The sequence below is a fragment of the Thermobia domestica genome, chromosome 17 (assembly GCF_964235325.1).
Source record: "Thermobia domestica chromosome 17, izTheDome1.hap1.1, whole genome shotgun sequence".
NCBI lineage: Eukaryota > Metazoa > Arthropoda > Insecta > Zygentoma > Lepismatidae > Thermobia > Thermobia domestica.
Window position 1 is genome coordinate 179928525 of NC_137470.1, and position 15467 is coordinate 179943991.

The 15467-nt window shown below is 35.5% G+C and overlaps 1 protein-coding gene across 1 annotated transcript in view; it reads right to left on the bottom strand.

Annotated features, from left to right (window-relative positions):
• Nucleotides 1–243: 243 nt before the first annotated feature.
• Nucleotides 244–15467, bottom strand: part of LOC145674255 (uncharacterized) — a 74976-nt gene continuing 59752 nt past the window's right edge. The window contains exon 11 of the mRNA XM_081744090.1: nucleotides 244–466. Coding sequence (XP_081600216.1) covers nucleotides 244–466 — 223 coding nt within the window. The remainder of the gene's footprint in view (nucleotides 467–15467) is intronic.

Below are 15467 nucleotides of genomic sequence, written 5' to 3' on the forward strand. Positions count from 1 at the left end.
GGGTGAACCTAATTTATTTCTTTTGTAAATCAAAAGAATGTGTTCTTTTGATAATTTACAAATCAGTGTATGCAGAATCTTCAATACATGCACGTCGCAAGAAAATCTATATTACGCTTTACATGAGGTGTTAATGGGGAAAATGCCATACTGTAGAGTGCTCGGAATAGCTTAATTAATGATTTAATACTTTTAAAAAACTTGCACTAAACGCCATTTACTTATGTAGGAAAGAAAACATACTTACAGGGAAAATAACGTATCACCGTCATCCAGCCAATTGTCTACAAGATAATCATGGAACTCCTCCTTACATACAACGTCAGGCGCATCTTCTTGCAAACGTAAAAACACTACATCTAAATGGGAAATTAGAACCAGAGGTACTGCTGCTGCATGTCGAATCCATCTTTCCACTTCATTGCTTTCTTTGTACAACTGAGAAAGTCCTAACTGCTGAACCTTCCTCCAACAGATTGAGAAAAGTGGAAGGAACATCCTCTGATTTTAACCAGAAAATACTTTATTTACAGCATTGATTCCTACTTTCTCAGGATCAATAGAAACTTCTTTCAATTTGAAAGGCAGTCCAAATTTCTCAGCTTCTTCCCTGATTACCTCCTGTAATCTTACATACTGTATGTGTCTTGCTTTTTACTGGAAAATATGCAGAAGAGGAGAACAAATACCTGGCCGAAATATTTTCCGTGCAGGGTATACATTTGGGAGAAAAGGCGAGGTACATTCTTAAGTGTCCCATCCATTACAATCCTGTCGCACTGACAAAGAATCTCCAAATTTCCAAGAGTGCCGAAAACCTGTTGAAGATAGAAATAACACAGACATTCTAAAGAAAATGCTTTAATATTAATATTCTTACTTCTATTACTATTGTCATATCAAATTTTCACGATTTCAAAAAAAAAAAAAAAAAAAAATGCAAGAAGAAAGTAGGAAATGATAATCTATTTTCTTGATTACTAAAATATAACTCACAAGAATTCTACTGGTGTCAACGCCTTCATCCCTCAATAAAAGTTTTTGCCGTCGTGCGTTTCGCTCCACAATCCTTTCACCTTCAATTTACTCAATCATTGTGATAGTGGTGCCCGGTTCATGCTCATACGTTATATAGAGAGTGTTTGACGGCACGAAAAATAGGAACAACAGATGCAGTTTCACTACAGTAATTTCCCTTAGCAATCTTCTTCCTGGAGAGAAGAAATAAAAATTAATTTTAAACATCAACAGAAAATGGTCATACTTTCCCTCGAGAAAGTAAAGACAGACGGAACATTGCTTAACTACGACCGGTTAATTGTGTTACACTATAAATAAAAAAATGGACTATGTATTTGTGTGCTAGATAGGATGCTATTTTAGAAAAGTTCCACATCTAAAGTTCTAAAATAACTTTTGGAGAAGTTGCAAGAATAAACATTAGAAACATGCAGAGAAGCTTCAGTATCAAAATTACTTATACCTTATTACAAATATTATATATACTTGCCTATATGTCTTAGTAATTGTTGATGTTCGTTCTTCCGCCGCTCTCTTCTTTATATGTGAGGTACAGATACAAGGCTACATGAGCAATCTTTTAAACAGTGACGCTAATAACACATATTCTGAATACTTACTTTGATTATACGCTGTTCTGTTCGTTCAAACGTAAATACTATTAGCCTTACAAATGTTTTCCAAAATGACACTAAATTTCCCTATCATGATTTGAAAATTCCCTTCGCTGGTGTAAGGCGAAATGGAAAGGGCAAACATGAATTCCTGTTTCGTCTTACAATCAAATTAGCATATACTATCTTAGCATCATAGCCTGAAGTAATGAAAACAGGCACAAGGTGAAACGGGAAAAGGCCAAACGGGAAGACACCCAGAGTTTCATTTTAAAATCATCTGAAAGAATTGTTCACTTACATTTTCCTGTGTTTAATTATTAAAGATATATTTTGCAAACGGAAAAATACATGGACGTTTCGAATTACGTACAAAAATATGAAAACTGTTTTTGTGATGTATAATTACAATGTTCTAAAAAAGTTATATTTCTGAAACAAAAGTCTGTATGTCTATAGTAATTTACCATGTTAAATTCAAATCTGAAATCAGAATTTCGCTATCAAGGTTACTTTCTCTGTAATATATGATATTCTGAAAAAAAAAAACTGAGAATGGAACAGTAACTAAGACGTTACTGGTTTAGCCTTAGCATGTTTTGTAGTGGGTGCTCTTGTCTCTACTGACACATCATCAGAAGCCTTCTGACATGCTCAGTTATGTTTCTTTCATTTCCCATTCATGAAACTCTGAATTTTAATTAAAAAGAAATAACAGTCAGTTTAAATCTCATAATCAAATTGAATTCATTGGAAGAACATAACACTAGTGGAAAATCCTGTTAACCTCTGAAAATTTAATCTGATAGTGTTGCCAGAAATAACATTTGATATTTCCTTTTTATTAATAAACGCTGTGTTCAAACTGTACTATTCACATTTCCCTATCGTGTCCCTGAAACGGAAAGTTTGAGGGGAAAAAATAAGGCGCTTGGTAGAAAAATCCCTTTTTTCTATTTTGGGTCCTTCCGGAACACCCTGTGTTAACACACAGATCTCAAAATCTACTGAAAAATGGAGCACGAAACGTGTTACAAATTTTCAAGCTTCTATCTTGAATAGTAAGTATGAAAAAAATACCAATCAGCTAAGAACATCCCCACAGTGACCCAGATGACTCAAAAAGAACTGGATGTAATATAAAAGTTTTCTGAGACATCCTAGGGTCATGTTTTACACTTCATTCTCTTCAGAATACAACAGTCTTTCAAACGGTACAATTCATATGTTTCCGTCATGTATCTGAGGCGGGAAACATTGCAAAAAATGGGATTTTTATTAAAAATATCCATTTTTTCTTAGCACCTCTGGACCCCTCCTGTCTGTGTTAACACACAGATCTCAAATTCAACTGAAAAATATTAAGGGCAGAGTGATTATGTCTACAAAATTTCAAGCTTCTATTTAGAAAAGTAAGGTAAAAAAATATTAACATATGTGCTAAGAATATTCCCACAATACCCAAAATTCCCGCATAAAACGGAAAATTTTATAAGACATCCCTATTTACCCTAGGATCATGGTTCGTACCTCATTCTCTTCAGAATGGAAAGAACTTTCAAACGTTACCAATCACATGTCTCCGTCGAGTATCTGAGCGGGAAAATCAAGAAAAAGAAATTTCTTCTTCTTCTTCTTCTTCTTCTTCTTCTTATTATTATTATTATTATTATTATTATTATTATTATTATTATTATTATTATTATTATTATTATTATTATTATTACATTGTTGCACCTCTGAACTGCCCTTGTGTTAATGTAGAGATCTGAAAAAATATTAAGGGGTGCACTGAATGTTTGTGCAAATTTTCAATCTTAATAGGTGCAAAAGTAAGTCACCCAAAAATAGTAAAAATAGGCCTAACAAAAAATTATTTTGTTTTAAGTTATGACGCCATCACACCCTATTTTCGACCCAGAAAGGTGTGAAACCATACGTAACGTGTTCTACAATGCTTCCACGCTAGGAAAGAAAAGCTTTATTAGTACTTTTTAAATCGAATAATGAAAATACTACCCTAACGTATAAACATATACGATATATATATAAGGGTTAATGTCGTGCTACTGTTTTTAATCTTCAATTTATTTCCTGCTCAATAGTAGGCATACCCGTGTTTTGTCAATATTTACTTCAATATCACGAAATCGGGGCTTTTGGCCCGATACTGTAACCAAAACATCACAATTACGTGACCATGTGTGACCTTTAGTAGGTACTCTACTATTAGTATGTGCAGGACAAGGGCGTCGTTTTCTGTGTAACTTTGGGGGGCCGTATGAAAGATATGCATTAGTAAAAGGGAAAAGCTAATGACCATGTATTGTAGAAATAGGAGAAACTGCTTCAACTTAGCAAATTGGGCCCCCTCATTAGAGGGCCATTTCAACTTTGGGGGTCCCAGGCCACTAAACCCCCCAGGATCGGCGCCCTTGGTGCAGAACTACCAACTTATGCAAGCTAAATGATTTTTTTCTGAATAATCAACCTTCACCTAATAAGAATATTAATTATTATTATTATTATTATTATTATTATTATTATTATTAATAATAATAATAATAATAATAATAATAATAATAATAATAATAATAATAATAATAATAGCGCTTCGGAGTTCACGCATGCATCGGATATTTTTAATGAGAACCTAGCAGCCAGCACAATTTTTGTTTTAAAGCTAAAATTATTTTCGAAATAATTTGTACTTTTATGTAAATTGGTAGCATGAGTCACTTGCATGCACTCGTCACGTATTACTGGTGTGTTTATACGATGATTTTTGTCAAGTGATTTTTTTTTTCACTTCTTGGAAATGAATCACAAGCAAGTGAGATTCCTTATTTGTTCACTCCTTTGTGAATTTGTGCAGGAAACGAATTCCTTCTGAGAATCCCATATGGCTTTGTTTCTTTTCATGTTGCTATTCTTGTTTTGCTAACGGTACTTTTCTAAATAACTATATACTTCCACTACCTAACACAGTAATATAGTATTTTAATATACACTTACCTCCGTTTTTCTTAGCAGTTAGCACCCAAACAAACGAACACACACAATAACAAATCTGAATTCGCTCCATAACAACACGAAAACCAGTCGAGCATGCGCAGCAAGTGCTAGAGAGTAGCTTCAAACAAAACACGACAGATGACGCTCTTATCAAGAAGAAATGCATCTGCAAACAGATGCAAAAATCTGCATCAATCGAGTAATCTTAAACCACAACGCATTTAAATGTCTCAAATGACCCGTTTCTTATTTTTGAACGTTCTTTCGGGTTGAAAATGCTACGCATAAGTGACAAAAAACTAAATTTATACATATTAACGCGCCATTTGATGCACGTAAATGTTTCAAATTTCCTATGATGCACTTGTAGTTCTGTGTATAGAGTTTGAAGTCGTTATTTTTATGGATTTGCTTAGTAAAAACACTAATAAAAACGTACATGCATACCGAATTTCAAGTTCTTATTCCAATTTCAAGTACTTAAAACATAGGTCAAAAAAGTCCCCTCCTTTAGACCCAATGAAAATTAAAGATATTCACTTTTGGTAATTTTCTGTCGGTTAGTTCCAAAAAGCTACAATCATGCCAAATTTCAACTTTCCAAGATAACAGGAAGTACCCGCTATTTTATTTCAGTTCATGTAGTTTTATATAGAGTTAGGATATATGGTTAAGTACTTACGTAAAGAGCTTCTGGGATTTTTTTCGAACATGACTAACGCCTTGTTTTTAAAATGGATCGCAACACTGGGTATCTCAAATGGAAAACACTGCATATAGCAGAATCAATATGTATATTAGGATCCGGGTCAGGTACAGCTGGTTACTCATCGCTCAACTCCTTCTAGGATAGACCCAAGAGCCGAATAAGATGATTTTACGGGAGAATATGTCCCCAATGCTTTCTTCAAATTGGGATAGCAAAAAATAGAAATTACTTATATTCTCAGGAGGATAGAGAGTCTAAAATTTGAAAGTTTTAACTCATTTGGTCATTTTTAAATAGTCATGCTTCCTGTCCTCTCTTCGTATGTGCAAATAGAAAATTTCATTTTCTTTGTATTTTATCGTAGAGTGAGGTGCTATGAATCCTGCAAGTTTCGTTCCTATCGCTCAATTCATTCTAGCCTGAACCGAACAGCCGCACCATAGGATTTTATGAGGAATATGCTCCCTATGTTCCATCCAAATAGAGATAGATAAAAATAGGAAAATTATTTCTGTTCTCAGGATGATAGATAGATTAAAATTTGTAGCATCTATTCCATTTAGATAGTTTTAGAAGGCCATGCCTCAATCCTCCCTTTATATGTGCAATTAGAAAATGTTATCTTTTTCGCGTTTTTATTGCAGGGTAAGGGGCTATGACTCCTGCAAGTTTCTTTCAATCGCTTTATTACTTCTAGTCCAAACCCAAGATCTAAATCACAGGATTTAATGGAAGAAGTGCCTTCTATGCTCCCCATAAATAAATAAATAAATGAAAATTATTTATTTTCTGAGAAGGTCAGAGTGATTAATATTTGTAAGTTTTTTCTCATTTGGACATTTTTTAGGGTTATGCCCTTTGTCCCACCTTTGTATGTGCAAATAGAAAATGTCACTTTTTCGCGTTATTATCGCCGGTAAAGATCTATGAAACCTGCACATTTCGATCCAATCGCACAAATTCTTCTAGGTTAGATTCAAGAGCTGAACTATACGATTTAATGGGGAAATGTGCCCCCTCTGCCTCTCTAAATAGGGCAAAAATTATATCTGTTCTGAGGATGTTACACATTATAATTTGAACATCCCATTTAGACAATTTTTAGGGTCATGCTCCTCATCCTCCATTTTTATATGAAAATTCTTTTTTTTTCTTTCTTTTTTTATCGTAGAGTGAGGAACAATGAATAGTGGAAATTTCATTCCAATCGCTCAAATTCTTCTAGTCCGAATCCAAGAATCAAACCATAGAAATTAATGGGGAATATGCCCCTCTGCTCCCTTAAAATGCGGATAGAAAAAAATAAAAATTATACTGTTATCAGGACGTTATACTTTGAAATTTGATAAGTTTAATCCCATTTAGACAATTTTTGAGGGTCCTGCTCTCAGTCATCCCTTCGTGCAAACAGAAAATGTTATTATGTCACGTTTTTATTGTAGGGTGAGGAGCTATATGAAACCTGCAAGTTTCATTCCAATCTCACAAATCTTCCTAGGTTAGACCCAAGAGCAGAAACATCTGATTTAATTGGGGAATATATCATCTCTCTCCTTCCAAATAGGAATAGAATAAAACTTAAAAATTATTTCTGTTCTCAGGACTTGACACTTTGAAATTTGGTAAGTTCTATCCCATTTAGTAATATTTTTGAGGGTCATGCCCCATGGTCCCCACTTTGTATATGCAAATAGAAAATGTTATTTTTTCGCATTATTATCACAAAGTGAAGCGCTCTGAATCCTTTAAGTTTCTCTTCAATTGTTCAACTCCTTCTAAGATAGACCCAAGAGTTGTAGCATTGGATTTTATGGGGGAATATGCCTCCTCTGCTCTCTCCAAATATGGATAGAAACATTTATAAATAATTTCTGTTCTTAGGACGCTAGGGAGATTGAAATTTGCCAGTTTTATCCAATTTGGACAATTTTCGAGCGTCATGTCCGCCCCCCGTCCTCTTTAGGTAGGTGTAAATAGAAAATAGTAACTTTTTCCCGTTGTTATTGAAGGGTAAGGGGCAATGAATCCTGCAAGTTTCGTTGCAATGAATTTCTTGTAGACTAGATCCAAAAGCTGAACCATAGGATTTAAAGAAGCAATATGTCCCCTCTACTGCCTTGAAATAGGGATAGAAAAAATTAAAAATTATTTCTGTTCTCAGGATGTTATACAGATTAAAATTTGTAAGTTTTATCCTATTTGGACAATTTTTGAAGATCTTGACTGCCGTGCCTCCTTTGTATGTGAAAACAGAAAATGCTATGTCTTTTCGCGTATTTATCGTAGGATGAAGAGCAGAGGTGTCATTTAGGGAGAGCAGGAGGGGGCAATTGCCTCCCCCCAAGAGTTTGAGGAATACATATGCATTAATCGATTGTCTATTAACATACTAGTACAAAACATGTACGTCTTATGTCGGTGGTGGTCTTGCCCCCCCCCCAAGCGAAATCTGAAACGACGCCACTGGTGAAGAGCTATGAATTCTGCAAGTTTGTTTCCAATCGCTCAACTCCTTCTATTATCAAGTTTAGTGTTGTCAACACTCAACGAGAAAAAGTGGCTAAAATCAGTAGCTGAAAATGGCCAGAAATGGCTAGAAAAAACAAGTTTTCACGCTGAGACAAAGATAAATAAATCCGAATCCTATAACAACATAAAATTAAAGCAAAACTGCTCTCATAGAGATAAATATCATCACTTGCTTCTTCAAGTTGAGGCCAAGCTTCTTTTGTCTCGGTTGTTTGTACTCAACTGCTTTTGTTTCAACTACGTAGTTGCAAAACTGTGAGTGAAATTCCGTGTAGAGAATAACTCTTTTACACCCAGCGCAACCCAAATCTCAACATTAAAATTAAAGAAAGTGTTTTCGTTTTCAATCTGTACCTGAGCCTGTTTTTGACTTTACTCACCTGATAGAATACACGCTTCATTTCCGCATTCAAATGTGAAAGCATTAGCATAAACAAAACAAAACAAAAAAAAAAAAAAAACGAAACTAATTCTGAAAATAGATTCTCTCCTCCAGCATCTGTGTAGCGATTTACTTCTTGCAAAACTTCAACTGAAGACTTATTTCATGAAATTTATTTTCGCCACTGTTTTTCAACTCTCTATATATTATCTTGAACTTTGAGAGTGAAAGCTGACGCTAAATCAATAGAGGACTGTTTCACCGGTTTCAAATCCTTATTCACACTAAAAAGATACATTTTCTAAGGGACGCATAAATTATCAGGAAGTCTATTTTGAATTTCTTTAAAGAGGCTTTTACTAAAACTTGCATGTCTTCCCTGAAAATTTTACTCAACGTCTACTGGTAATCTACAGGTTTTGAGCTCATTCTCTGCTGTGTAACCAAGATATGAAGAGGAACCAATACGACCATCAATGTTTTATTTTATGGGGACAATTCTAACAGTGGGATTTAGAATGTTACCACTTAGAGTTCGCATCAAACTTCAGAAAATAGTACAATGACACACAGAATATATGAAAAAGTGGCTAAACTCAGAAAATGGCTAGAAATGGCTAAAAGCAAAAAGCATATGCCTAGAAAAGCCACTAGTGGCTATTTGAAATAGTTGTGGCTAGCCAGGTTCTCAAAGTAGCCAAAACTAGCAACAAAGTGGCTAAATTGGCAGCCTTAATCAAGTTACTGAAACTTGGCCTCTGACAGATAACTGCACATGTAAACAAAACGAGAGGGAAGAGTGTTTGCCAATCACAGCAGTATTACTTCACGCTGTTGCTAGGCAACGAAGGTAATTGACCGCGCTGTTGACGGTTGTTGAGACGACTTGATAAACGTCCTAAGTTTGTCGACAGAGCTTCTGTCTTTGTTGCGGAGCCTCTGGCAACAGCGCCTCCAATACTCCACGTGCTCTACCCAATTGTCAGAAGCCACCTTTTCTTGTTCACACAGTAGAATAAGCGAAAGAGACGAACCCTTCCCTCCAAAACATAATATTTTGTGTACAATCTGTGCCCTGAAACTCGCAAATGGACACCACTGAAATAGTTTCTTAATAAGAAATTTTAAACCATAATTAATGAAAAGATATCTCTGTTTCTACTTTCTTTTGTCGACAGCAAGCGTTTCGAGAGAAAATATTGCCTCGCTGCTCTTCCACACCAGCCTTATGTTGTTATTCCTTCCAGAGAGGTTGACATCATACGTAAACAAACTGTGTAATGCAAGTTGTTATTCATACGCGATTAAATATCAATTATTAGTTAATGCCACTCTTTTACACCTATGAAAAGTAGTAAATATCAAAAATAAGTGAGGCACCAAACACACTCATTTACATCATTTTTGTCAGAAATTGAGCAAACTACAGAATAAGAATATTGAGACATTTTAATATTACACAACACTAAAGTATTCCGTAGTTCACAGTCAGTGGCGGCGTTGGATGTTAAAAGTGGGGGGCAGACATGATCTGAATATTTGTATATCGATGTTAGTTTTCCTGGTTGTTTCTAACACTTTGTTTGACGAAAGGTTGTGTAACTAATAAGATACTATTTATTTTAAGTTAAAATACCGTATATCGTATTTCATATTCTATTAAGTAAATTGACAAGAGCAACGTAAGTGGGTACTAGTATAGCCCTTTGTACTCTTAAACAACGAAGGTGTAAGAAGAGATTTGATTCCTTGCTCATGAACATCTTAAAATTATGTCTGGAAAAGTCTGTGATCAGATTATTTAATAACAAATTTGCAAAATAAATAAATAGAAAGTATAATATTAATTATAGTAATGAATAATGAGGCTTGTTTCGCAAAAGTTATATTGAGACTGGGGTTAATGAACAACTTATGTACGGTATTTTATTCCACACATACCATTAAATGTATGTTATTACTCTGAGAAAATGAAAGAGTAAATACTACAAGTACATGCTACGTCATTTAAAGAAATACGCAATTGCAATATTAATTGTTTGAATTGTAATTAAAACGCAATTGCTGTAGCTTTCTTAACTGCACGGGAAGGCAAATACGCAGTACGTACTCAAACAACAGCAAACAGGCCTATATGACACCATTTTTTCTATGAACCAGTAATACATATACTTACAACAACTTTACATTTCCAAATGAAACTATATACATTAAAGGGTCACTTCAAAAAAGTGGGGGCAACTGCCCCCCCTTGCCCCCTTAAGCACCGCTCCTGGTCACGGTTGTTTTTACATAGGGCTAGTTATATTAATGGCCATATTTCAGAGCCAGTGTATTACTGAGGTATTTGAAAACAAATCAACGTGTAGATTGTAGTTGTTATCATGTGAATTTCTTAAAATTATATTTGGTGTATGGGAAAGAAAAATATTTGAAACTTACTTTCTTTCACTTCAGGTCGCTGGAGCTGTGGGACAAAATTTTTATACCACTGAAGTCTATATAATAATCTTCAAAGTAGATTTGTAGGCTCTGAAACGCAGACATCTTTTCACTGTTTTTCGTCCACAAGAACACGCTGAATGAAACTTTTGCACTCATCAGCTGATACTTGAGACAAACCCTTCACTGTAAGATGTCGAACATCTGCAAGCATATACATGTCGGAATGCATCCCAAATGTAACGTCCCCGCCTGGCTCCGAAAATTGGATTTACTTGTCAGCGAGAAGACAAAACACGTCCTCCTGACCACTTATTTTTAAATTGATCAACATGTTTTTCATATCTTTAGCGAGTAGAATTTGCAATGTTCAAAGTCCAATCTTTAAGACCTGATGAATCCTCGATCTTCTTTGCTTATAACCAACTCAAAAGGTTTTGTTTCGTTCACAATTTATTGACTTTTTTAAGTAGCCCAATAGGTGCACTGTTAAGAATTATAACGTTATATATATATATATATATATACAAAATTACAAAGGAACTTACCTATTATATCGTCATATCTTCCAGTTTAATGCTTTCTAGCCTAATTAAGACGATGATTAAAACAAGTGAATAGTGATGGAAATATTGGTCGAATGAGGATGTGGGAGGAACGGAAGTACCCTAAGAAAACCGCGAACCGCGATCATGTTGTCCATCACAAACTCAGTTGGCCGGGGATCGAATGAAGAACCTCACGCACCAGAGGTAATAATCTTCTTATCTATTTCGAATTCTGTAAGAAGAAACGAATTTTCTACAAAGCCATTGTCACTTTTATGTCACACAAAAGTAATTTTCCTGTTGGTGGTTTTAGTTCAGTTGATAATCCCGCCAAGAAAGTCACGTGGTAATCTGTAGCGGTTGTGTCTTGACATTCTCACTATTGGACTGCTCTAACCTAGATTTCACCTTGATAATAAATATTACGCCTTTTACTTCTGTAGTACTTTTATCGTTCTTAATGTTTTCACAAAAGAATCTTATCATTTTCTAAACACATATCTAATGTCTTTCGAAAAACGACACAAAACTTTCCAACGGTTACGATCAGCACGTACACTGCACCGCGCACCGGAATGACAACTTCCCCTGTAGTTTTTGTGTTCTATTGTGTTGCAAAAAAGAACAGTTTCAGAAACATCAGTTATATCTGATCGATTTTGTGTTTGTGTGTGCTTCTCACAAAAACTAGGAAACGCAAAATATTACTTGAACCTTTAGGCGCTTTCCCGGCACGTTCTTCTTGTGAGACTGCAACGCGCTTGCATTAGCCGTTGTACCACTCAGATGAGGGTTGTAAACTTCCGCCAACGGAGGTTAGTAGCGTCTGCAACCATCTTGTGTCCGTTGTTATTTTCAGTTTTAAAGAAAATATTATTAAATTAGAAACAAACTTAACAATAGGGTCTAACAACTTCCTTAATTAACAACAATAGGGACGCGAAAATCAACAAAACCTGTAAATTGTTTTGGGTACCGAAATCAACATCGACGGCACTATTTTCTTCGGAGCTGAAATATGTTCTCCGCCTTCCTTACAGTGTAGCAAATCATTCAAGATTTTAGCTAACCATGAGATGTTATTCTGAATATAATTCCAATACTAATATTTATAGAAGACCATGCAAATACAACATACAGCTTTTTAAAAAATATATATATATATATATATATATATATATATATATATATTGTTAAGCAATATAGTGTAATAGAATAAGGTATGCGAACCTACTAATAATCGACAATACTAATTCGAAACATCCAAATTCCTTACAAAGGAATGTTTACACTTGCAGTCATTTTGTTTTTAAGTAGTGCAAATATACGCCACAGGAAACAACAGAGAGAAATTAACCACTATACACTTAACTTTACGATATATAAGGTTTGCAACCATGACACCATTCAAAAGCCTTCGCTGATTCATCAGAAGAGAAAAAGAGTATATCGACGCGTATATGCATAAAATTACATCAATGACAGATAATGATCGATTGCTTAAATATAATGGAGAGTCAAGAGCGAGGCTATTTACATCTGTCACGACCAATAAATGGGTTAACCCTTTGGGGATCTCATGGTATAATTTGTACCATACGGGGTGTTTCATAGTATTTATACATTGCGTTATAACTCTCCTATTTGAGCTTTTTCGTCCGTTTTTTTTTTGTTTGTTTGTTTTTTCAAGTCCAGAGGCATTGCAGAAGACATTACGGATGGTTTCACACCTTCCTGTGTCGATACATAGGAGGTGATGACGTCATAAGTCTAAAATTTATATTTTCGTGTAATACTTTTTTGGGGGGTTATGTAAAGTATTTTTGGCGGGCTTATTTTTGCACGTAGAAGACTGAAATTTTGCACAAACATGCAGTCTACCGAGTAGTATTTACCAGATTTTTCTTCAGATTTCTGCGTTAAAACAGGAGGGTATCCAGAGGGTCAAAAAGTTGAAAAAGGGATATTTTTTACCCAAAAATCCCGTTTTTCCTCATTTTCCCGCCTTAGATACATGATGGAGACACGTGAGTCATACCGCCTGAAAGGCAGTTCTATTCTGAAGAGAATGATGGGCGAAACGTGACCCTAGGGTAATTAGGGATGTCTCAGGAAATTTTTTACCTGAGATCATGGTGTTTTACGGTAATTTGGAGCATGGTGGGAATTCTTGATAAAATTTCTCCCGCCCTTGGTATTCAAGATAGAAACTTGAAATTTGTTACACACATTGAGTATACCTAGTACTATTTACCAGATTTTTTTAGATGGCTACGTTCACACAGGGTCGCTCCAGGGGGGCCCAAAGTGCGAGAAAAAAAAATTTCCCTCCAAAATTTTCCCTTTGACATCTTTTTTCCCGCTCCTGGTATATAGTATGAGCATGCAAGTAGTATCATTTGAAAGCCAGCTCCATTCTAAAGAGAATGAGGTATGAACCATGATCCTAGGATAAATAGTGACGATGCAGTAGCTGCTTGACTGAAAGTCTAAAAAATAGCCCAAAAACCCCGGATCTCTTAAGGGTTAAAGCGCCCACTGTCATGTCGATTCAGGAAATGCGTGACTTTTGTATGGGCTACGTATGGGATGCTCAGTGCACAAAGAATTCAAGTGCACTTTTGGTAATTTTGGACATTTCTCATATTAAAATTCTCTACTCGAACCTCATTTCAGTCCTTACAAGATTCATGTCTAGATATTGTGAATCCTAACTAAATATAAAACCAGTGTGAGAATTAGATACTCTATATTGGGGGGATAAAATTAAGCCAACAGGACGTAAAGTCTGAAGGTGCAATAATTCAAAATGAGACAATAACCCCAAATACATATGTATATATAAATGACATCTATATATATAAAAGAGAACGTACAAATCCTTTGTCCGCTCATCACGCTAATACGGCTGAACCAATTTCTTTTATTTTTGGGGGGTTATTAGGATTTGGACCCTAGATGGTTTTTATCATATCACTTTAATTTTCAATTACCAGTGTCTTGAGATAATTGACCATTCAGGTGTCCATTACGTACAAATCCTTTGTTAGTTCATCATAGGTATAAAAATAAACGTATTTATATGCAACCCGCATGACCGTGTCACTCGGCGGGTTAACATAAATGACAGGCGTTATAATGGTTTTTATCATATCACTTGAAAGCGAAAAAGTAAAAATTATCTAAGTAACAAAGTTTATTGCGTTCGGGGGTGACCGCAGCGAAGCGGGGCGGGTTAACATAAATGACAGGCGATATAATGTTAACATTTACTGCAATCTTCTATGGTTTTTATCATATCACTTGAAAGCGAAAAAGTAAAAATTATCTAAGTAACAAAGTTTATTGCGTTCCGGGGTGACCGCAGCGAAGCGGGGTGAACGCTGCTAGTCTTTAATAAATAAGAGATTTATTAATTCAAAAATCTACGGACAATAACTATGTACGTATATATTGTCTGACATCACACACACACTGCACCTAATCTTTCTGAACGCGTTTAAATGCTGTACTCACTCTTGACCCTGTAGCTCTCTAAGGTTTATTTACTTAATAATTCGACCATAATTAGTCATGATCACAAGCTTATGTTAATTTTTCCACTGATATTGAAATCCTCCAATTCGCGTTATTACACACAACTTGCAAAAGATTTAGGATTTGGATATCTGGGCTTTCAGCATCTAAGGCCATTTAGCCCGTCACGTTTGAGGGATAACGTCCCTCGGCGAGCACACTTTCCGCGGAAAGGGAAGGAAGGAAGGATTGGGGTAGGAAGGAAGCGGCCTGGGACCTATAACTTAGGTACCACACTTCCATTTGCCTGGCGTGAATGATTAAAACCCAGGAAAACCTTATTCAGGGTGGCTGGCCTGAAAAAGCGTGATACACTTTTTCAACCGAGTGACCCCACCGGGAATCGAACCCGGGACCGCTCGCATCGAATAACTTGTAAAAGAAAACCCACTTCAGTATTATGAAAACCACTACAATTAGCAGTTAAACTGGACGTACTTAAAAAAAAATTCTAGGTACTAGTCTATCATACGAGAAAGGGGTTGTTGCTAGTCCCGATTTCTGGCATCAAGGTCAAATCGAAACGTATGGCAAGATAGCCCCCCCACTTTAGAAAATTGAAACAATGACTAGGTCATTCGTTTGTACTACGTTTGTACCGTTTGTACCGAAAATATTTTCGTTTGTACCAT